The sequence below is a fragment of the Theropithecus gelada genome, chromosome 14 (assembly GCF_003255815.1).
Source record: "Theropithecus gelada isolate Dixy chromosome 14, Tgel_1.0, whole genome shotgun sequence".
Taxonomy (NCBI): Eukaryota; Metazoa; Chordata; class Mammalia; order Primates; family Cercopithecidae; genus Theropithecus; species Theropithecus gelada.
In genome coordinates this window covers 52,570,712-52,593,639 of record NC_037682.1, presented here as the reverse complement: position 1 = coordinate 52,593,639, position 22,928 = coordinate 52,570,712, and the positions used below count along the sequence as shown (strand labels likewise).

The 22,928-nt window shown below is 43.2% G+C and overlaps 1 protein-coding gene and 1 non-coding gene across 4 annotated transcripts in view; one reads left to right on the top strand and one right to left on the bottom strand.

Moving 5' to 3' along the window:
• The window catches only part of TEAD1 (TEA domain transcription factor 1), a 273,397-nt gene that overhangs the window by 217,475 nt on the left and 32,994 nt on the right, over positions 1-22,928 (top strand). For all 3 annotated transcript variants that reach the window (XM_025356169.1, XM_025356170.1, XM_025356168.1), the window contains one exon: positions 12,789-12,962. In XM_025356169.1, the coding sequence (XP_025211954.1) occupies positions 12,789-12,962 (174 nt within the window). The remainder of the gene's footprint in view (positions 1-12,788; positions 12,963-22,928) is intronic.
• Positions 16,352-16,523, bottom strand: LOC112607489. The gene has a single exon (XR_003115830.1).

The window sequence follows — 22,928 nt, the reverse complement described above, 5'->3', positions numbered from 1 at the left end:
CTCCTGCCTGTTTTGGTCTGGATGCCACAGTGAGCAGGAGCCAGGAAGAGAGCACAGAAGGGATTTACTTAGGCGGGAGTTACACAACCAGAGGAGGGAAGAGTTGTGGGTGGAGAAAGAGGCAAAGAGATTGTTCTCTTTAGATTTTGAGGAAGCACTCACTGCCTTGCAGAAGAGAAGTTCCGTGATACAGTACAGGAACAAACCCAATCAGGGAAGGCACACATTCGCTCAACATATGAAACTGATTTATTTTTATTTTTATTGTTTTAATTGAGACAGGGTCTCACTGCATTGCTCAGGCTTGAATGTAGTGGCACAATCACAGCTGACTGCAGCCTCGACGTCCCAGGCTCAAGGGATCGTCCCATCTCAGCCTCCCAAGTAGCTGGGACTATAGGCATGCGCCATCACGCCCAGCTGATTTCTGTGTTTTTAGTAGAGATGGGGTTTTACCATGTTGCCCAAGCTGGTCTTGAACTCCTGGGCTCAAGCGATCCACCCACCTCAGCCTCCCAAAGTGCTGGGATTACAGGTGTGAGCCACCATACCCAACCAAGAAACTTATTTATATATTATGTCAATAATGATCCTCACCAGCATTTATGAGCTCTGTTTTAGTATGCTGAGCATTATGTCCAGTCTATACATAAAGGAACCGTGGCTCAGAAATGCTGAATAAAGTTATCAAGATCTATCTCCAAGAATGGTGACTGTGCCAAGGTTTACCACCAGTCTGTATTCTTTTTTTTTTTTTTTTTTTTTTTTTTTGAGACGGAGTCTCGCTGTGCTCCCAGGCTGGAGTGCAGTGGCGTGATCTCAGCTCACTGCAAGCTCCGCCTCCTGGGTTCACGCCATTCTCCCACCTCAGCCTCCTGAGTAGCTGAGACTACAGGCGCCCGCCACCACGCCCGGCTAGTTTTTTGTATTTTTAGTAGAGACGGGGTTTCACCATGTTAGCCAGGATAGTCTCGATTTCCTGACCTCGTGATCCGCCCGCCTCGGCCTCCCAAAGTGCTGGGATTACAGGCTTGAGCCACCGCGCCCGGCCGCCAGTCTGTATTCTTAACCACATCACTGTACTTTTGAAGAAATAAAGACAAAGTTCGAAAGTTAAAAATAGCTGTCTGTAAAGTAGGAGCTCCCCAAGCAAGGCCAGACCTCTGAGGGCCTTCCACACTGGGTAGATGGTTACTCTGGGTTTCCTCTGAGTTCCTTTTCCAACTCATAGAAAATTGTCTTCCACAAAACCAGTCTCTGGTGCCAAAAAGGCTGGGGACCGCTGCTTTAGAGCCTATCTTTCATCATGCTCTAGTTGCAGCAAAGAGGTGACTGATACTAGAATTCTTAGCAGCTGTTTGAGATTTGGGGCAAATTACCTCACAGCTCAGCCTCAGTTTCCAGTCTGTCTTAAGTGGACATAACAGGATCGCTGCCACGCTCACTGTGATAATTACATTTAGTAATATCTCTGAACATACTGAGCACTCCACAAATGCTTCTGAACCTGAATGTCTTACAGTAATGTGAAAGGAAATTGAGCCAGAGATCTGGACAGGGATCAAGCTTGCGAGAATGTGCTCACTAGGTGCTTTGTACTCTACTGAAATTCTAACAGGAGTCAATATTTTTCAATTACTTTTGAGAAGGAGTCTTGCTCTGTCACCCAGGCTGGAGTGCAGTGGCGCAACCATGACTCACTGCAACCTCCACCTCTCGGGTTCAAGCAATTCCCCTGCCTCAGCCTCCCAAGTAGCTGGGATTACAGGCGTGAGGCACCATGCCTGGCTAATTTTTGAACTTTTAGTAGAGACAAGGTTTTGTCATATTGTCCAGACTGGTCTCAAACTCCTGACCTCAAGTGATTTGCCTGCCTCAGCCTCCCAAAGTGCTGGGATTACAGATGTGAACCACCATGCACGGCCTCAGTTAATTTTTAAAATCAATTAAACTTTTCATAGAGGTAGTAAATTTATGTGGTCAAAAAATCTCCAAGCATAAGAGAATGGAAGGGAGACGTCTCTTCCTTCTCATTCCTATCCTACCCTTAAGTAGGTAGCCACTGTTACTATTCTCTTATGAGGCTTTGTAGATTTTAATGCATATACAGTCTAAGATGAATATGTATTCTCCTACCTCACCCTGCTTTTTAAAGCGAGGATGTGATCTGATTTGTGCTTCAGGAGAGAGCCAGGGCTGGAGGAAACTGTACTGTTGGCCAGCTGGTGGCTGATGAGGACCAAACCAGGGCAGGGACCGTGGCTGAGGAAATGGCAGAGGGGAGAGATGTTACGGAGATAAAATTTAAAAGCCTTGTGGATTAATGAGCTGTGAGAAGAGGAGGATAAATGGTAATGACTGGGTGTTTGAGACCAAGGATGCCTATATCATTTGAAGAGTCCTGCAACAGAAGAGGAAGCAGGACTGCTAAGAACTGACTTGGTAGTAATGCTTTTGCCTTTCATTCTCAAAATAAGCTTGTTGAAATATGTATTGGAGACAGGAAAGCTCAGAGAGTTTAAGTAACTTCACCTGGGACCTGGCTACTAGATGGCAGGGTTGACTATTTGAACTTTGTCTGAATTTCACAGTGTATGAGAAAGTGACACCCCATTATCTGGAAAACGGAAAATGGGAAGGGCAGGGATGGTTCTCCATCCACAGATGGACATTTCATTTGGGCTCCAAGAGAGGAGAGAGTTCCTGAAGGGGCACTGGGCTTAGTGATGGCAGCCCCCTCAGCCAGAAGGAAGTGAGTGTTGCTGCCTGGTGTCCTGGCCCTTACCTTTATTTCTAAGGGGCTGGACCTCCTGGATGTGGAGGTGGGGGTTAACAGTCTTCATAGTCAGAGGGAGCCCAAGATCTCCCCTCTGGGGGACTGGCAGGCCTGTGGTCGAGCCCGCATGGAAGGTCTGCAAATATATCCTGCAGATAACATGATTCTTTTTCCTAAAGGCAGTTGGTCAAATAGCCCAAGGATGATTTAATTTCACATTTTTATACTTCTTTCAATGGCCTAAATTCACAGATAACTAAAATTCCTTTGTCAGAACACAGATCCTGTCTTGGTTTGGAAAATGTGATCAGGACAGCTCTAAGGACATATGACATTGATGAGGCCTGTGGAAGAAAGAAGAGGGGATGACTGTGCATGGGGGTTAGGTTGGAGACACAAGATAAGAAGCAAGGTTTTGGCTGGGCTCGGTGGTTCTTGCCTGTAATCCCAGCACTTTGGGAGGCCAAGGTGTGTGGGTCACCTGAGGTCAGGAGTTCAAGACCAGCCTGGCCAACATGGTGAAACCCCCGCTTCTACAGAAATACAAAACTTAGCTGGGCATGATAGCAGGTGCCTGTAATCCCAGCTACTCAGGAGGCTGAGGTGGGAGATTCGCTTGAACGTGGGAGGAAGAGGTTGCAGTGAGCTGAGATCGTGCCATTGCACTCCAGCGTGGGTGACAGAAGAGACTCTGTCTCTAAAATATAAATAAATAAAAAGCAGCAGCAAGGTTTCAATTTCCGGTTGCCAGGAGGGTTCTTGCCTTTATCCTGGGCAGGACGGAGAAGGGCACCAGTGTCTCTGGAGAAGCTTCCTAGTTTTATAGTGGCTGCCGAGGCAGTTGCTCCATCTTGGTGTGGAGAATGGCTGTTTGAACAAATCTGGTTTCTGGTCCTTCAGAAAAGAGGCTCCTTCTCTCCCGTAGTTCAGGGCTTGGAAGTGATCTCATGCCAGTAAGCTAGGTCACCAGCATCTATGCGACTCTGTGTGGCCTGGGCAGAACTTTCACATTGACTGTTTCATTTGACCTTGGATACAGGCTAGGGTTCATCACTGCTCAGATGAGGAAGCCAAGGCCCAGAAAGGTTAAGCAACTTGCCTCAAGCCACTCAGCTCAAAAATAGCAGAGCCTAGATATTCTAACCCAGGTGTCATTGATGTGCCCATCTCATGCTTTGGAATAAGTGATCGGAAAGTACATTTGTCCTTCCAGGTTTGGGGAGGAAGGCTGCAGCTGGTCTGACAGTTGGCTGTGCTCAGTCCTTGAATTTATCTCAGGTTTTTCTCATATTTTTCTAAGCCTGGTCTTCCAGTAGGACATAGGAGATGGAGTGTCTCCCGGGGAAGGGGACGATGGCTCAGTGTGGAGCTCCCCTGTGCCCCTCACAAACCTGAGCCCTTGCCGAGCCACCTGTGAGCCCCTCCAGGCCCAGGGCACACCCTCTTGTGGCGGCAGCCTGTCTGCTGGTGCTTTGTACACAGTGTTTCTGAGATGCTCTGGCCACTCCCTCTCTTTCTTCATTACCCTTTGGGAAGGAGGCCACTGAAAGCATCTGAAAATCCGGGTTCTATAGACATTTCGCAGAGGCCCCAGCCAGGCCCCCTCTGCTTTCTTTGGTAGGTCGGCACCCCATGCACCTACCTTCCTGGTTGCTCACTCAGCTGGTGGGCCTTTCAGCTGCACTTCTGTGGGGAAGACATACTCTTGTCTAAGGAAGCAGTAGCCCCTCTGTGGAGATGGTGCTGGGAGTGGGAGGTGGGAAGGATGCATCTTGGTGTGAGATCCTGGAAGGAGAGATTCACTTGTTTCTTGTTTCTCATGTTTCTCTCTGGAAAGAGCGAGGGGCATAGGATGAAGTGGCATGTCAGGGCCAGGTGGCCAGAACAGAGCTGGTGCCCTGAACAGTGAGCTGAGGAGAGAACTCACTTCAGAATCACTTTCTCCTGGGCAGGAACCGTGAGCACAGATAGGCAAGCTCCTGGGCTGAATGTGCGGGAACCTTTCTTGGCTTGGCTCCGCAGCCGTTCCTTATCCCCCCAGGGGCCACCGCAGGCTGCCCAGCCTGCCCTAGGGGGTAGCTGTACAGACATTCCCGGCAGGACCGTGACAAGAAGTAAATGTAGGCGATTTGTCCTTGTTCTGTTCCAGCTTGTACATTAGCATCCCTTGACATGAGTTATTTGTCTTGATTTCTTTAAATTCCTAAGTGGATTATAATTTTTCTCTTGGTATTATTTGACAGCAGTCATTTTTCAAGGTTTCACTACGTTCTTCAAATACTTAGAATTTTTGGAACAAGTTTAGGAAAAGACTGCCATCTTCAGGTTGGACGGTGCAGTGCAGGGCCCAGTGTGTCTGAGGGCACCTCGCGGATGCCGAGAACTAGCAGATTTGTAGTAGGGCTTTTTCTTCCTTTTCCACAAAGATTGAACTGCCTTCATCAGAGATCGCTAGAATGTATTGGCAGTCTTTTTAAAAAGAGAAAAAAGCCCCAGTGACCACTGTTGGAAGTTGTACGTTGTGATTTGTTTCATCTACAGTGATGGGCAACCTCCTAGGCTGCCCCCACGCCACTTTTGGGAACAGACTTTGCATGCCTTAGAGGAAGGTAGGAAGCAGGTATCTGGAATGGGTACTGTGTGCCTGAGGGAAATGCGGAGGCCAGACCCCACAAGACCTCCCTGCACTGCCGCTACCCTGCACCCTAGCACCGATGGTAACATCAGAACAGTAGGAATCGCCTTAATGTGTCTGAAACTTTCCCTCTCTTCATTTCTGCTTTAAGTTTTAATATGTCCAGTTTTTTTGTTATCAGAGGGACAGTATTAATTTCACATTATTTCGTCCAAAGTAAAGAAACATCATGATTCTTCCAGAAAGTAACAACAACAAATTATGTGCTATGTATGGTGTTATGTGTTCCTTGCATTATCTCATTTAATATTCTTGACACTCTGATACAGTAGGTACTATTATTATTCCTGCATTATATTTCTACTAAGTATACGTATTTCCACTATGGATGTGGAAACTGCAGCAGAGAGGGCTATAATCACTTGCCCTGGATGACTCAGTTGGGAAGTGGTGCCACTGTTTGAATTCAAACCCAGATCCCTCCTGACTCCACAGTCCAGGTGCTCATCACTCCTCACTGCAGGCTCGCTAAGCAGCAAAGAACAGCAAGGACCAGAAAACAAAGTGACGTCATAGAGCAGCTTTGAAGGAAGACGAAGTCCTTTATTAAACCCCCAGGGTATCTCAGAAGCTCTTTGCAAGTGAATGGTTGAGTTTCGAGAGCTGCATTCACCTTTATTTTTGTTTGCAACTGCTATGAAGAGTAACTGGAGGGATGATAGCAATAGAAAGAGAAAATGGACATTTCTCCAAGTCAAAATAGAAATCCACATATTCAGATGGCATTAGGTACCGCATGGCATCCTTGATCCATGTAGGGTTTTACTGGTGCAACATCTGTCCTTTTGGTGAACCCTACCTGCAGACAAGCATCCCAGCTCCTGTCCAGCTGTCCTGAGCATTTGAGCTGTAGGAAGGCTTTGCAGGCTGACCCGAGCTCCTTTAGAGCCCAAGGAACTTGTGGCCAACACAGAATAAACATCCTGAAGTAGTGTTTTTTGCTTCCTTTTACGGTTCTTTCCCTTCCTCAGAAAAACTCTAATCTTTCAAGATAGTTTTTGATTGGTGGTTTATTTAATAAAATAATAGTGTAAGCCAAATTGAAGTGCATGGCCCATAGGAAAAGCAGTATTCTGCTGCTTCATGACTCCTCACCTCCCAGTTCTACTTTTTGGGGACCATTGTTTGCAGCTTTTTCAGCCATGTCTTTGTATTAATATATTTACCTCCACCTTTCTAAATAACATGCTTATATTGTATATCTTATTCCATTGATTTTAGGTCTCATCTATTGACTTCGTAACATAGAAGACTACGATTTAGTTCTCCAAATTTAGTATATGCCCCCCCTACCCATCTTCCTTTCAGTCCCCTTATGTACTTATATCACGTTAAAAAAAAATTAACATTCAGTTAATTTTACAAACCCATATAAATTTTGCACACAGCGTGGTTAATGTTATATATTGGAACCATTTTCTTAATTGTAAAACTTTTTTTTTTTTTTTCTGGGGTATATGGTTGTCTTTTTAAAAAAATGTTTTACATACCTACACCAATTCATCCTCAAAGTTTCCAGGAGAACTCTTATGTTCTTCTCCAGATGGTGAGATAGAAATCAGGTCTATTCTCTTGGTGACATCCTGCCAGGAGTTCTCAGCTGCATGGATCCACTCTGGACTGGTTGCTGACCTGGCTGGTTTCTTCACCTTTCTTCTATGTTAGGCCCCATCTCTTTTTAAAATTTATTCCCTCATTTTGTAGGAACATATCCTTCTCCAGCTCCCTGGGAACAAGTTGCAAGGAAGCTCAGTTTTCTGATACCTTAAATATCTGAAAGAGTGTTCTGCTTTCATGTATAGTGGGTAACTTGGTGTTCATTACGGTTTTTGCCTTGGACTTGTGAAACTTTATTCATGTTTTCTAGGTGATTTCCATGTGTTTTCTCCTTGCTAATGAACAATACTGTATGTTTAATGTTGGAGAATAAGGTCATTCGTATAAAAAGAGCCGATAAATGCTGATTTAGTTAATGTGATATGTAGAAGTGGTATTGACTGTATTTATTATCCCCATCTTCTCTGTAGGAATTTATGAGAACATATATTTATTTGGGAAAGATACAATTCTTAGAGGCAATAAGCTCGCTCTGTACAATCACTCTGTAGGTTCTACGAAGATGAGCACTTCGTTGTTAGCTCATGGATGCCTGGTGCCTAGCACAGTGCCTGGCATATATGATGGATGATAGGTGTGCTGGTTCATTCTACTAAAATCTGTAGAAGAAACAGGCAGAGTGAGTACCTTTTCCATCGTTGACCTCGAGATGCTGATTATCAGTTGTGCCTCTACTAAGTGCCTAGGGGATTTTTTTGGAGAAGTCAAAATTAGCCTCTGCTTTGGATATTGAGGAAATCTAGTCTTGGGCCTTGTATATGTGAGTCATTGACATTCACCTTTTTTCTGCTCATATCTTGCTTCCAAATGCCTGTTTTCTTTTATGAGTGTTTGTTTTGTGCCCTATAGAACAGAATTGCCCTTTTTTGTTTTATGTGCCACCTTCACTTTTGGGGAAACCACCATTGCTGGAGAAGAAATGGGATTTATTTGGGAAGGAGGGAAGCAAATAAATAATCCACCTTAGCACACTTCCCTTATAAGGGCAACTGGCAAGACTGGAAATAGAGCCTCACCAAATGATTTTTAGATTAATTTCATTAAAACTTGAACCCAACATATAGATATCTTCCTTTCAGCCTTCTGGATTTGGGGACAGAAGGATTCCTGACCTACCCAGGTTGAATGAAGTAGAGAGGGTGGTCTGTTTGTTTCAATGCTGTGGTCTCCAGGGCACCTTCTGTAGTACTTTGTATTCTTAGAAACAGAGTCACCACCTCTTGGCAGCAGTGAAGCCACTCAGATGCCAATGGTCAGAGTTTGGTTTCAAGTCACCAGCCTTGTAGAGACAGTGCCCAATTTCCTTTGGCAAAGACAGCCTGCCCTTCTCTGTTCATTTCAGCCTTGAACACAGAGGTAAATTCGTCAAAATAGAAACCTTTGTGGACTCTGTCTGATGCGTTTGTGAATCGTGTTTGTCCATAATTCCAATTTAACTTCATAGAAGCTTTAAAACATGGTTTACTTTTTTTGTTGTTGTTCCTTTCCCAAATCAACTTTCAAAAAACGTTGGTTTAACGGTGTTGGAAAGGCTTAGACATTTTCTTCTGGGGGACAGTGTGATTGATGTTTGCAGCAAACGCAAGGGCTGTGGTGTTGACAGATCCAAGTTTTATTAACTCCAGGACTATTCCTGGATGTATGACCTCAGGCAAGTCAGTTCATCTCTAAGCTTCTGTTTCCTTGTCTGTGAAATGATTTAAATTAAATCCACCTCCAGCAGCATCATGAGGCAAAGATTACCTGAGATCACATCTATAAGCAACACCATTGCTCACAGTGCCCAGTGGACACAAGTTCTCTGCCTTCCTTCAGGCACAGGTGAGAGGCCCACACCCTGAGCAGCTGGTTATGAGTGGGCCACGATCAGGGATTTGAACAGTCACTTGGCTTCACTGCTTGTTCCCAGCTCTTGGCTTATTTGTGTTTCTTTCTTTTTTTTTTTTTTTTTAACTAGGCAGGAGGGATAGCAAAAGCAGGAAAGTTCTTTTGCTTCTACCTCAGGATCTAGTGAATCTCACATGATAATAAACTATAACAATGGTCATTTTAGCTATAATTTATTGAACATGAACGCTTCTTTTTTTTGTTTTATTTTGTTTTGAGATGGAGTCTCTCTCTTATGCTCAGGCTGGAGTGTAGTGGTGTGATCTTGGCTCACTGCAGTCTCTGCCTCCTGGGTTCAAGCAATTCTCCTGCCTCAGCCTCCCAAGTAGCTGGGATTACAGGTGCGTGCCACCACACTCAGCTAATTTTTGTATTTTTAGTAGAGACGAGGTTTCTCCATATTGGCCAGGCTGGTCTCGAACTCCTGACCTCAAGTGATCCACCTTCCTCGGCCTCCCAAGTTCTGGGATTAGAGGTGTGAGCCACCAATCCCAGCCCCTGTCAAACATTTCTTATATGCCAGGTCCTATGCCGAGCACTTTCTGAGCATTAGTTCCTTTAATATTCACATATGTTGCAAATATTATAGCTATTATATCCCCATTGCACAGATGAGAAGTCTGAGGTTTCAGGTTTGTGTCTGGCTCCAAGGCTTTTGTGCTTTACACTCAGCACCTTGCTTTTCAGGTGCACCTTCATGGTCCCCATCGGTATGTGGTAGATTTTACCCCCATTCACCTTCTTGACCTGTGGATGTCAGGGCCATGGTCCCCATTTCCAGCAGTGCAGTGCAGTTCAAGGGACATTTGATGTTAAGCGCAAAGACTTCAAGTTTCCCAGCTTCTCAACTTCATCCCAGCTCTGACCTGGCCTGGGGCAGCTAGCGAGGCAGAACAGCTAGGAGTGAGGAGCCTGAAGGGAGACTCAGATTCAGCTCAGTGGGTCCCCAAGGCTTGTGTCTCATGCCTCCCGTAAATTCACTCCCTGCAGAAGGCACTAGAATAGACAGAAACGGTGCCTTCCAGAACTGGGGAGGTCTGAGAGCTAGCTGTAAGCAGAAGTTATAAATCAGGGTTGGATGGATGGATACATAGTCAGTTGTCTAGGTAATAAAGAAACAGTGCCTTTTGCTGTGTACTCCACGTTCCACTTTGTGTTTCTGATTGCCTTTATACCAGCGTCTGTGCCCACACCTTTGCCTGTGTTTTTTTTTTTTTTTTTTTTTTTCACTTTTTCCCACTGAGACTAGAAAGACCAAAAGTTTCTTAGCAGCTATGACTGTGCCTCATACATTTCCATGGGCTGTTGTTTATAATTGGAAAAAGTGATGTGGCAACATTTGAGAAAATGTATAAAAAGCTCAAAGATATTCCCTCCTACCCTTATAATCTCACCTCTTCCCACCCCCAAGTCTCACTTCCCTAACACAGTAGCTTTTACTTTTAACCTGTTTAAAAATAATTTCTTCCCACTTTTACTTTTAACCTTTTTAAAAATATTTTCTTACTTCTCAGGCATACACTATTGTTTTATAGTATCTCCCAGCTTCTGTCTTAATGCCAGGCAGCTAGTCCATGCAGCTGCATCCATGTCAGAGCTTGATAGGGTCCTCTTTTTCACTTCACCTGATATCTTTTAGGATTTTTGAAGCTTTGGAAAAGATACCACTCTGATGTTGAATAGGAGAGGGACCTGGTCCTCTTCCAAAAGATACTGGCCCCAGTTGCACTGCCCCTATATGCAACACTGGCATCAGATGGAGTGTCCAGCCTCCTGTCTTTTGGCATGGTGGCCAGAGATCCATGTGGGTAGCAGGTTATAGATTTAAACCAGTACTCCTTCAGGATATATTTCACAGGATTTTGTGACCGAGTTTGAGAAACTCTAGATTATATGTTTAAAAATGTTTTTTTATGGAAGTGCCTTTTTAAGGGATAAGGTCTTACTCTGTTGCCCAGGCTGAAGTGCAGTGGCATGATCATAGCTCCATTGCACCTTTGATTTTCCAGGCTCAAGTGATCCTCCTGCCTTAGCCTCCAAGTAGCTGGGACTACAGGCATGCACCGCCACACCTGGTGAATTTTTTTTTTTTTTTTTTCTGGTAGAGCTGAGGTCTCACTGTGTTGTCCAGGCTGTTCTCGAACTCTTGAGCTCAAATGATTCTCCCTCCTTGGCCTTCCAAGGTACTGATATTAAAGGCATGAGCCACCACGCCCAGTCAGTGGCACTGCTTTTAATACTCTAATATTTACTTTGAATCTCTAAGAGGAGAAGTCTTATTAAAACAATAATAGCTAGATTTTATTGAGTGCTTATTCTTGTTAGATCTAGGATCCCTGGTGAAGTCTGTGGAGTGTCTTATTTAAACCCTGTAACAATCCAGTGAAGTGAATGCTATCACGGTCCCCATTTTAGAGACTTGAGAGGCACTTGCCCAGTATCATAGCTAATTTGCCTTAGGCACAGTGTATTGTACTTGAGCAGGATGAGTCTACCACACAATCTTGTTTTGTTGTTTTTTTTTAAAGCAGGCCCCGATGATTAGGTTCCAGGGACCGTATATTCTTAACCCATGTATAATACTCAGCTTTGCCCAAGCCTTCTGTTACTTGGGACCTCCTGTGGAATAGATTAGTACTCAGTATAGTAGTTGGAGAATTGCCAGTTTAACTTGGAATGTGAGCAGACTTGGACTGCTAGATAAAGAAGGCAGATGGAGTTTCTCATTGAAATCTATTTGGTTCTGAGGCCCATGGAGCCCCTGCATCCCCAGGTTTCTTGGTCTGTGTCACATTATGTTGGTGTTACTGCCTATGCAGTGGGAGAGGCATGCCTGAAGGGTCTCTGGAGTACAGCGTCTAGACCAGTGGTTCTCAAATTTGGCTGTATATTGGAATTCGCTGAAGAAGCTTTAAAAATTACTGATGTTTGACCTCATTCTCAGACATTCCAGTTTAATCTAGATTGTGCTCAGGCCTTTGTGATGTTTAAATGCTCCTTGGTTATTCTGATGTAGCCTGGGTTGAGACCCATTGGTTTGGACACACTCCTTTGTGGTCCAGTTACCATGTCTTATCCCAAAGCAAGGGGAAGAAAAGGGTTCACTTTGTGAGTGAAATGACTTAACGTGGTTTAGAGGTTTTTGTTTGTTTTGTCATGAATGAGTGACCTATGTTCTTTTTCATCAGCCATGTATGGCCTTGTAGATTTTCTCTGTGATCTATACCCCAATCCTAACTTTGCACTGACAGTGACATATTGAGCAGTCCTTATGCAGAAGTTTTGGATTGGTTACTAAGGGGACTGGTGACAAAGAGGCTCAGCACTCGTACTCCTACTGGAAGAAGGAAGTGGGTACCATTGCTAAGATCACTGTATCCACGCTGTTCCAGGAGAGCTGAGACAAGTGCATTCTGGGTTATGACATGAGCTAACTGCACACAGATTTCTTATTGGACTCCAAAGAGTATCACTGTCATGTTCAGTTTTGTCAGGTGAAATTGGGTAATATAATTGTTTCTTGGTTTGATAGCTGGGTAACTTAAGCTGTTGTAATTAATGTGTCTGCAAAAAAAAGCCTTTTTTAGGTATTTCGGAAAATACATGTCCTTGTCAGTAAAAAACAATGATTGTCTCCACCCTAAGCTATAATCGCTTTTCTAAACATGCTCATCATTTCAGAAGCATTGATCCTAGGCTCGAAAGCCTAATTCCAGAATTTTGGTACTACTGTTCTTTATCCAGTTCAAGATGGATGAGTCCCAGGTTGATCAAAGAGTTTGTAATGGGAATGTTTCTTTTGGTTTCTTACAGTACAACAAACACCTCTTCGTGCACATTGGGCATGCCAACCATTCTTACAGTGACCCATTGCTTGAATCAGTGGACATTCGTCAGATTTATGACAAATTTCCTGAAAAGAAAGGTGGCTTAAAGGAACTGTTTGGAAAGGGCCCTCAAAATGCCTTCTTCCTCGTAAAATTCTGGGTGAGTAAGACATTGCTGTGATTTCCGTGGTTTTTGTCTGAATGGTCACATCTCTTAAGTGAGCACAGTGCAGCACAGCTGGCTGTGGATTTACACTGAGTGCACCTTCATGTGCTTCTGCACAATTGCCAAGGGAGCACGGACTCACACCTGTGAATGGTCCTCATGCCGGCCTTGTGCATCCACATGGCACACCTGGGTGACATTCTCTGTCCCTGCCAAAGGGCAGGAGGGACAAGCAGCCTCTTTGGACTTCACTTACAGATGGCTGGAGTAATAATTGAAAATGTGAGGCACTGTACCCTCTTTCTGTTTCTTCTCCATTAGTCAGAGCAATCTATAAATTCCATTGGTGTGCAGGACCCGGAGCTGGGATGAAGATAAAGTTACACGCTTCAAGATTTTGTAAGCATCAGAGAGGAAATAGAATTGCTTTGCCCAGTGTATACTTTATTTGTGCTTTAAAATGATGGGCAAATTCCCCTGGCTGCTGCAGCTTTGCTGATGTTCCAGAGCCTCTGAGAGGAGCTTTGCCACTCCTTCGGCACTAGTGAGGCTTGGGCCAGGGGAATGCTAATGGGTCAGAATGGGCATAAGGATAATGTGTGTGTGCTGAGGCATTAGGCGCACCAGTAGACCAGATAACCTGCTAGCACTGCGAGTTTATGATTCCTCAGCCTTTACACACATTTTTTTTTTAAACTATTGTAAATGTTTCTGCTCCTTAGCATGGCATTAAAGGCCCTTAGCGACATGGTTCCAGGGTAGCTTCCTCTTGTATCCTGCCAAACCCCTGCTGCCCCACCTGCCCAGTCTATGCTCCGCCTTCTGTTTGTCTAGATGGACTTTCTGCTCCTTTCTGCCTGTACCACTGGGCCAGCTCCTCTTCTGTGAGACAATAGTTCCACTATAATAGAACCTTCCCCATGTAAGCAGACCATTGATTTCTCTTCTACTCCCATTGCATTTGGTTATCACTTCCCACGCTGTGTCATGATTGTTTGGATGTGTCTCCCTTCCTCTGGACTCTGCCACAGGGGGCCTTATTCATATAGTGGCTTCCATTTATATGCTTGCTTTGTGCTAGGAGCTGTGCTGAATGCTTTACATGCATTTCATTTCATCTTCCAAGGTTTAGGTGGAATTTGCCTCAGCTCCACCTAGGAAAAAAGGCTCACAGATCACCAGAGACAGGCTTGTGGGTTGGGTACCTGGAGCTTGACATCAGATCTGTGTGACTTCAGTGTCTCTGCTCTCTTTCCTTGTTGCTTAATCCCTTGTGGACCCTGACCACAGGATCTGTCAACCTAAGCCTCTTCGTATCTCTATACCAAGCAAGAACCCTACACAAAAAAGCCCAACAGATGTGAGAACAAATGGATGAATTAAAGAAAAATTTATGTTTTAGGTTCCTTGGAAGGAAATTTGCATATTAAATTAGCTTGTTTTGTATCTTTTATCATTTTGTGCTTCCATATTGAAATTTGGTTAGTAGGCCAGGCACAGTAGCTCACGCCTGTAATCCCAGCACTTTGGGAGGCTGAGGCAGGGTTATTACATGAGCTCAGGAGTTTGAGACCAGCCTGCGCCAAATAGCGAAACCCTGTCTATGAAAAATACAAAATTAGCCAGATGTGGTGGTGCACACCTGTAGTCTGAGCTACTCAGGAGGCTGAGGTGGGAGGATAGCTTGAGCCCAGGAAGTCGAGGCTGCACTGAGCTATGATTGTGCCCCTGCACTCCCGCGTAAGTAACAGAGCAAGACCCTGTTCCAAAAAAATAAATTTGGATAGTAGATGTAGCCTTCTACTTATAATAATGGATGTTGGGTCAGTAATACACATGGACAACCTGAAAAAGCGATCACAGTCACATTTTCCTTTTCTGAATTGGTGGCTGCCTTCTAGTAATTTGGCTGGTGGTTGGAGATCAGTTATATGGTAACAGAGTAACTTTCAAAATGTGGCCTGTGAACCCCTACGGAGTTCCTTGATATCATTTTAATGGGTTGACAAGGTCAAAACTATTTTTGTTGTAATACCAAGACATGATTTGCCTTTTGCATTCTGCTTATATTCCCACTGATGATACAAAAGCAGTGGGATAGAACTGCTTTAGTATGAATCAGAGCAGTGGCTCTGCTGCTAAAATTCATGCAGTTGAAAAAAAAAGTCCTCCATGAATTTTATTACAACCTAGAGTACACACTGAAAATGAACACATGAGTCTATCACATCAAGGAAAACAAATGACATTATTTGTTGCTAAAGATAAAATTTGGGCTTTCTTTTTTTTTTTTTTTTTTTTGAGACGGAGTCTTGCTCTGTCTCCCAGGCTGGAGTGCAGTGGCTGGATCTCAGCTCACTGCGAGCTCCGCCTCCCGGGTTTACGCCATTCTCCTGCCTCAGCCTCCTGAGTAGATGGGACTACAGGCGCCTGCCACCTCGCCCGGCTAGTTTTTTGTAATTTTTAGTAGAAACGGGGTTTCACCCTGTTAGCCAGGATGGTCTCGATCTCCTGACCTCGTGATCCGCCCATCTTGGCCTCCCAAAGTGCTGGGATTACAGGCTTGAGCCACCGCGCCTGGCATAAAATTTGGGCTTTCAAATGAAAATTAGAATATTGGGAAATTTGTGTCTACCTTAGTGAACTTCTCAATACTTAAATACTTTTCTGATAAGATCCACCATGATATTGACAAATGTAATCTGATACAGTGTTAGAGCAATGGATTTAAATGTAACAGAGTTGGAAAAATTCATTGAGATGGTTTCAGATTCCACATTCCAGCCTACTATTAAGAAACTACTACTCCTTGTTGACTTTTGATGTAGTATCAAAGGAAAATGACCACTATTATCTGAGGAGTCTGTCACATAATGTAAAGCAGAACTACCTGTCTCATTAATTTTTTAAAAATACAGGCATGTTAAATGTTTTTTTAAAATGTGTATCAACATGTAATTAGCTTATTATTTCTTTTTTTTTGTTTGAGATGAAGTCTCACTCTTGTCCCCTAGGCTGGAGTGCGATGGCGCGATCTCAGCTCACTGCAACCTCCACCTCCTGGGTTCAAATGATTCTCTTGCCTCAGCCTCCCAAGTAGCTGGGATTACATGCCCAGCTAATTTTTGTATTTTTCATAGAGACGGGGTTTCAACATGTTGGCGAGGCTGGTCTCGAACTCCTGACCTCAGGTGATGCACCTGTCTCAGCCTCCCAAAGTGCTGGGAATTACAGGTGTGAGCAACTGCGCCAGCCTGTTAGCTTATTATTTCTTAAAATGAAGTAATATTTTAAAATTTTCTCAGTTTTAATTTCCAATAAAGAAAATATAGATGTAACCTACAGTAAGCAAAGGTCTTTGAGGTCCTCCATAATTTTTTTGGTCCTGTTTGCAGTATCATACATGATCACCAAACTGCTGCTAGAATATTTACGCCTGTTTCGGCAAATTCAAAACCCAGGAAAGACGACTCCTGGGAATTTACTTTGGGTCAGGGTCAGGCTGTCTGGTGCATCAATAATTTATTTATGAGTTTAAGGGGGTCCTGTGATCAAAAAGTTTGAGAGCCACTATTTTAAAGGGTATAAAAAGAGGTTGTTTATCCATGTGAATGAAAGCTAATTAGAAATTATAGAATGTTATGAAAAGAAACCATTTTCAGTAATTTCAAATTGAACTGTTTTTAAGTAAGATTTCTGATGATTAGCATATTGTTTGAATATAAAGTAGTATAGAGAGTGCTTAGAAAGTGTTTTTTGGTTTTGCCTCCAAAATTGCCCTTATTTTACCCAGTGGATGATTTTAATAAATATTTTCCATGGTGGAGCCCTTCAGTCATAAATCCTCAAATAATGAAGTCTAGATTGCAGATGTTTAGAGTATGGTAGCTGATGGGAGATGTGCAAATTTAGAAACAATTACTCTGAGATCAGATACTTGTTTATTAAGATTTGCAGAATTAAAATGGAGAACTTCCATGAATGTGATAGAAAACATCACTCCTTCAGTACAGTTGTTAGGAATACTTAACCTTTATAAAGAAATTCAGTCATAACTATGTTAAAATGAAGGAGGGAAGGCAATTTAAATTTGGTTTGCAATTTGAAATGTCATTGGCTTCCTCTAATGACTCAGTAAGAATGAATTACATTTAGAATATCTATCATTGGATATCAGTAGGTGCTTCCAATGGGTGTTTCCGAAGTACGTTTCACACCCCCTTCAAAATATCTTTTAGCAGTATGCTTAGCAGATGTGCTTATTTTTGTTACAACAGAGGCTCTATACCTAGTCCTTTTCTTCTCTCTTTTTCAAATGGCCTAAAGTCTCTAGGCTGTCAGTATCAGCCTGACTCTTACTTGTTCATTTGATTGTTCCTGAATTCGGTTTTCAGAATGTCTGCTACGTCCAACCTGGGCTTGGTCAGGCTAGACCATGTGAGGGGTTTGCTATGGAAAAATACTATGTGTTACCTAAAGTACCTGCACTTAAGCCCCAGATGCAGGCACTTCAGCTCTGCCAGTTGACACTTTGAGGCAAATGGGATGGCGATGAGCCAAGTAGCAGTCACTCCACTGATTTTAGGGTGGAAGACTCTACTGGCATCCCAGGCCCCAAAGCATAAATGAATAACAGAGTCAAGGATGCCAGCATGAGCACCCCTCTACCATATAAGCTTTACATTGTCCATGCCTTCATGGTGTGGGACCCCTTAAAAGCCCCTGTGAATGGCTGTTTATCTGTTAAGATCTTTTTTAAGAGCCTTATTGAGGTATAATTTACATACTATAAAAATCACTCATGTTAAATGTACAGTTTAGGCTGGGCACGGTGGCTCACACCTGTAATCCCAGCACTTTGGGAGGCCGAGGCAGGCAGATCATGAGGTCAGGAGATCAAGACCATCCTGGCTAACATGGTTAAACCCTATCTCTACTAAAAATACAAAAAATTCGCTGGGTGTGGCGGCGGGCGCCTGTAGTCCCAGCTACTCGGGAGGCTGAGGCAAGAGAATGGTGTGAACCTGGGAGGCGGAGCTTGCAGTGAGCCAAGATCGCGCCATTGCACTCCAGCCTGGGCGACAGAGTGAGACACGTTCTCAAAAAAAAAAAAAAAAGAAAGAAAAAGAAAAAAAAAAAAGAGAAAGTACAATTTAGTGATTTTTAGAAAAATTTACAGAGTTGTGTAATCATACTAAAATCCAGTGTTGGAATTTGTCTGTCACCCCACAGGGGTCTCCTGTGCCCATTTGTAGTCAGTTCTTATTTCCACCCCCAGCCCCAGGTAACTATGGATCCACTTTCTGTCTAGATCGGTTTGTCTTTTCTAGACATTTCATATGAATGAAATCATTCAGTGTATTATCTTTCACAGCTGGCTCATTTTACTTGTGTTGTGTTTGAGGTGCATCCTTTTTATTGTAGAATTAGTGTCCCATCAGATGTATATACCACATTTTGCTTTGTTCATTCACTGGTTGATAGGCATGTGGATCATTTCCACTTCAGGCTATTATGGATAATTGCTATGGAGTCTTTGTAGACAATTCTGTGTGGACATACTGTTTCATCTTTCTTGGGGAGCTACCTAGGAGTGGAATTGCTGGGTCCTATGGTGACTCTATGTTTAACATTTTAAGATACTGCTAAACTTCTTTTTTATGTGGTTGTACCATTTTATATTCTCACCAGTAAGATCTTAGGGGTTCCTCTCCTTCAGCCATTATGTCTGCGAGTATTGGGGTACAGATTACAGGGGACGTCTTAGATGGGCTGGTAAGCAAAGGCACTGAGACAGGATGTGTGTAACGTATGTTTCAGGTGCATTGAGGTGTGTTGCAGCTGAGTCTTCACTGGTAATGGAAAGATAGGTGGGTAGAAAAATTTGGAAAGAGAAGGAATCAGAATTTAGTTGTGGCAGCAGTAGGGAATAGTCGGTGTTGTAACAATTTTTCAGTCAAGAGAGTAATGGGATTCTTTTTGCTGAGTGTTACAGACTCTGCATTTTGCCTTTTCTAGTTTTATTATGTTTTCCTTTTCATGACAGCTTATTCATTTCTTTCTATTTCTTTTGCCTTCTTTTTATTTACTCCTATGTGTTTTAATTCTACAACATACTTAATTACAAAGAGAGAAAAGGTGATTTTGCAGGAATGGAAGGGAAGGGAAGAGGTTCCTCTCTTTTTCAGCAGTACCTGAACCTGACGCTTAACTGGTACCTTCTTTAAGCCAAGCACTGTGCCAGGGCTAAGCACATACTTGATATTATTTAATCGTTATGAGAACATGTGATGAGTCCCACTTTACACATGAAGAAACCGAATCATACAAAGGCAAAGTGACTTCTGTGACATCGTATTGCTAGTAAATGCCAGATCTGCTAGAGTCCAGAATCCATGCTCTTTCTGTAAACCTGCGTATGGCCTCTTCAGGGAGCACAGTTCTGTCACTAGAAACCATCCCAACACAGCTTCACTTAAATGGAAGCCAATGGTAATTGCTGAAGGATAGCAGCCTTGGTAGTTTCTCTCTGAAGTCCTGTCATTATGGGATGCTCTGGTGTATGTTTACATGGGAGCTAAGGTGTATTTTCATATACGTATTCTGTATATTACTATGTTCTGATTTTTTTTTTTTTTTTTTTTTTGAGATGGAGTCTCGCGCTGTGTCACCCAGGCTGGAGTGCAGTGGCGCGATCTCGGCTCACTGCAAGCTCCGCCTCCCAGGTTCAGGCCATTCTCCTGCCTCAGCCTCCGAGTAGCTGGGACTACAGGCGCCCGCCACCACGCCCGGCTAGTTTTTTTTGTATTTTTAGTAGAGACGGGGTTTCACCATGTTAGCCAGGATGGTCTCGATCTCCTGACCTCGTGATCCGCCCGCCTCGGCCTCCCAAAGTGCTGGGATTACAGGCTTGAGCCACCGCGCCCGGCCTGATTTTTTTAAAAAAGCCTTTCTTGCTGGGAAAAGACTGGCCCTTCTGGGTCTAGCCACTTCTTAGAGTAGGAAAATGATTCTGTCCAACAGGATAGTCCAGGAGCCTGCTTTTCATATGCACATGAACCAGTCCAGAACCAGACCTCCTCTATCTGGTCCAACCCCAAGATGCAGTGTTCCTCTGCCCTAATCATTCCCCGGAATGGTACCAGACAGCTAGGGACCACCTCTGCAGCTTAGAGCCAGCTGTAGTTATTCAAACTAGTCAGTCCTTAATTGGTCACTCTGTTTCCCCTGCCATGTCCATGGAAAGCTCAGGAAAGGCTCTGGTCTAAGCTAGCCCCTTGTTTTCTGCCTCCTGACCACCCCAGTATCTTTCCATGTGGCCCTTCATAGCCTGCCATGTTTCCTGTCTTGGGGTCCTTTGAGTGTAGTAAATTTTTTTCCTGAACTCCTCCTTTGTCCTGTGGCCACACCTAACTGACCGTCACGTAAAAGAATACAAAACGTAAGGTGAATCAACTACCATTACCAGGAAATTCAAGTTCAAGTCTAAGTCTTACTAGACAAGTCAGTGAGATCCTGCAACTACCATTAGAAGGAGAAAGCAGCATTGTTTTTATATTATGATTATGAAGGTATAACATTCTAGACAGTTGGGAATATATAATTTTTAATTCAGTCCTAAATGCATCATGAATATAACCTAATGTGATGCGTGTTTATGTAGTTTTGATCAAGGAATACATGCAATCTGACACTCCACTTTTATTCTTTATGAAATATCATGTTAGCCATATGTCATTATACTTCAAATTATCTTTTTTTTTTTGAGACAGTGTTGTGCTGCTGCCCAGGCTGAAGTGCAGTGGTGTGATTTACACACATGGTTATGTGTGTAAATAACCATGTTGCTTTCTAAAATAGTTGTAGCAGTTACTCTCTCAGGCCATGCATGAGTAGACCAGGCATCTTCATCAGCCTTCACTGGTGGAATTTAAAACAAAACAAAAAGCAATCTTCTATTGTCACTTGTTATTTGAGTTCCTCTACATCTGCTTTCATTTTTTCTTCTTATTCAAAAGTCTTTGATTCTTCCTCATCCTCTGTAGAAGCAATTATTACTATTAAGGTTGAAGCACCGTATTTCTTCAATTCTAAGACATGGACTTGTTCCCATTTCAACAGTTCTAAAGTTGGGATGCTTCTGTCAGTTGATGTCCAAAGCGCTTTGCCACATTTTCTTTATATCCAGTCTATTACTGAATACTATGCAGCCATAGGGAGGAATGAGATCATGTCCTTTGCAGGGACATGGATGAAGCTGGAAGCCATCATCCTCAGCAAACTAATATAGGAACAGAAAACCAAACACCGGTGACATGTTCTCACTCATAAGTGGGAGTTGAACAGTGAGAACATGGGGACACAGGGAGGGGAACAACACACACCAGGGCCTATTGCGGGGTAGTGGGTGAGCGGAGGGAACTTAGCGGACAGGTCAGTAGGTGCCACAAACCACCATGGCACACGTATTTCTATGTAACAAACTAGCACATTCTGCACGTGTATCCCAGAAATTGAAGTAGAATTAAACAAATAAACAAAAAAAGCATCTTCTCCACCCCTAGGCAGAGGAATAGGTTGTGATTGGTTATTATCACCTGACCCTGGCCAGCGTAGAAGACATCTTGCCATTCCATGGACACCTTAGTTGAGTTGTTTGCACTTTATAGTACCATAGCAGTTCAATTTTAGCTTAAATTTAAATCCCTAATTAAACCATCTCAGAAAATTACACATTGATGTGGCATTGAAATTGTTATTATGGTTCAAGAGGAGTTTTGGAACCAGCTTTGTTATACGTGAGGCAAACACTTGTCACTGGCAGATAATCATACTTCTTTTTTCCTTACAAAACATGATCAGGTGCTGTGTAGGCTCTAGGAAAGAAGGCTGTCCACCCCCAGGTGGATGAAGCTGTGCTTCCCTGCAGCATTGAGATTCAGGCAGATGGATTGCCAGTGACGTGGCAGACAGTGCAATTAATGTCAGAAAATGTCAACAGCCTTGGGAATTGATCATAGATTGAATTCCCAGAACTAGAGGACGTATGATTCAGTCATGCATCCTGAAGGCCAAAAACCCAAGTGTAGCTCACAGCTGACTGTCAAAAGCAGTTAATTTCCAGCTACATGAAGTTTACTTAAGGAAATAAAATTATGGTTTTTGCCAAGTAAGACATGCAGTTGAGACTAATACCTTTGGAGGGGCCTCAGAACTCTATTCCCTGTCCTAATGCTCAAGGGCGTCAAGATTGGAAACACTGGTCTAAAGAAAGCTATATGCTTTTAACATTCTATTCATAAACATTACAACCCAAAACTATTCATAATAATAATTAGTACGATAAAGGCTTAGTCTTAAACTTTGATTGGAATAATAAAGAAGAAAGCAATATAAAAGTGAAATCTTATGGATTTGTCTCATGTTGCCAGGTTATAACAAATTTTTAAATACACATTTAATATAATTCTTTCTCTCTAATCATTATCAAATTAGTTGTATCTAGAAACCTATACTTATTTAAAAATGTTTTGTATTTTAAAATTCTTGGAATTATGATCATTCAGTGTAGACAATACTGTCTGCATAGTTACTTAATTTACTTTCCTTCTTTTTTTTTTTTTTTCTGAGATGGAGTCTCGCTCTGTCCCCCAGCCTGGAGTGCAGTGGTGCAATCTCAGCTCACTGCAACCTCTGCCTCTTGGGTTCAAGTGATTGTCCTGCCTCAGCCTCCTGAGTAACTGGGATTACAGGTGCCTGCCACTGCACCCAGCTAATTTTTGTATTTTTGGTAGAGATGGAGTTTTGCCATGTTGGCCAGGCTGGTCTTGAACTCCTGACCTCAGGTGATCCACCTGCCTTGGCCTCCCAAAGTGCTGGGATTATAGGCATGAACCACCGTGCCTGGCCAATTTACTTTCTTAACCTATTATTTTTAAAGGAAGAAAAAGCAAGCCTACT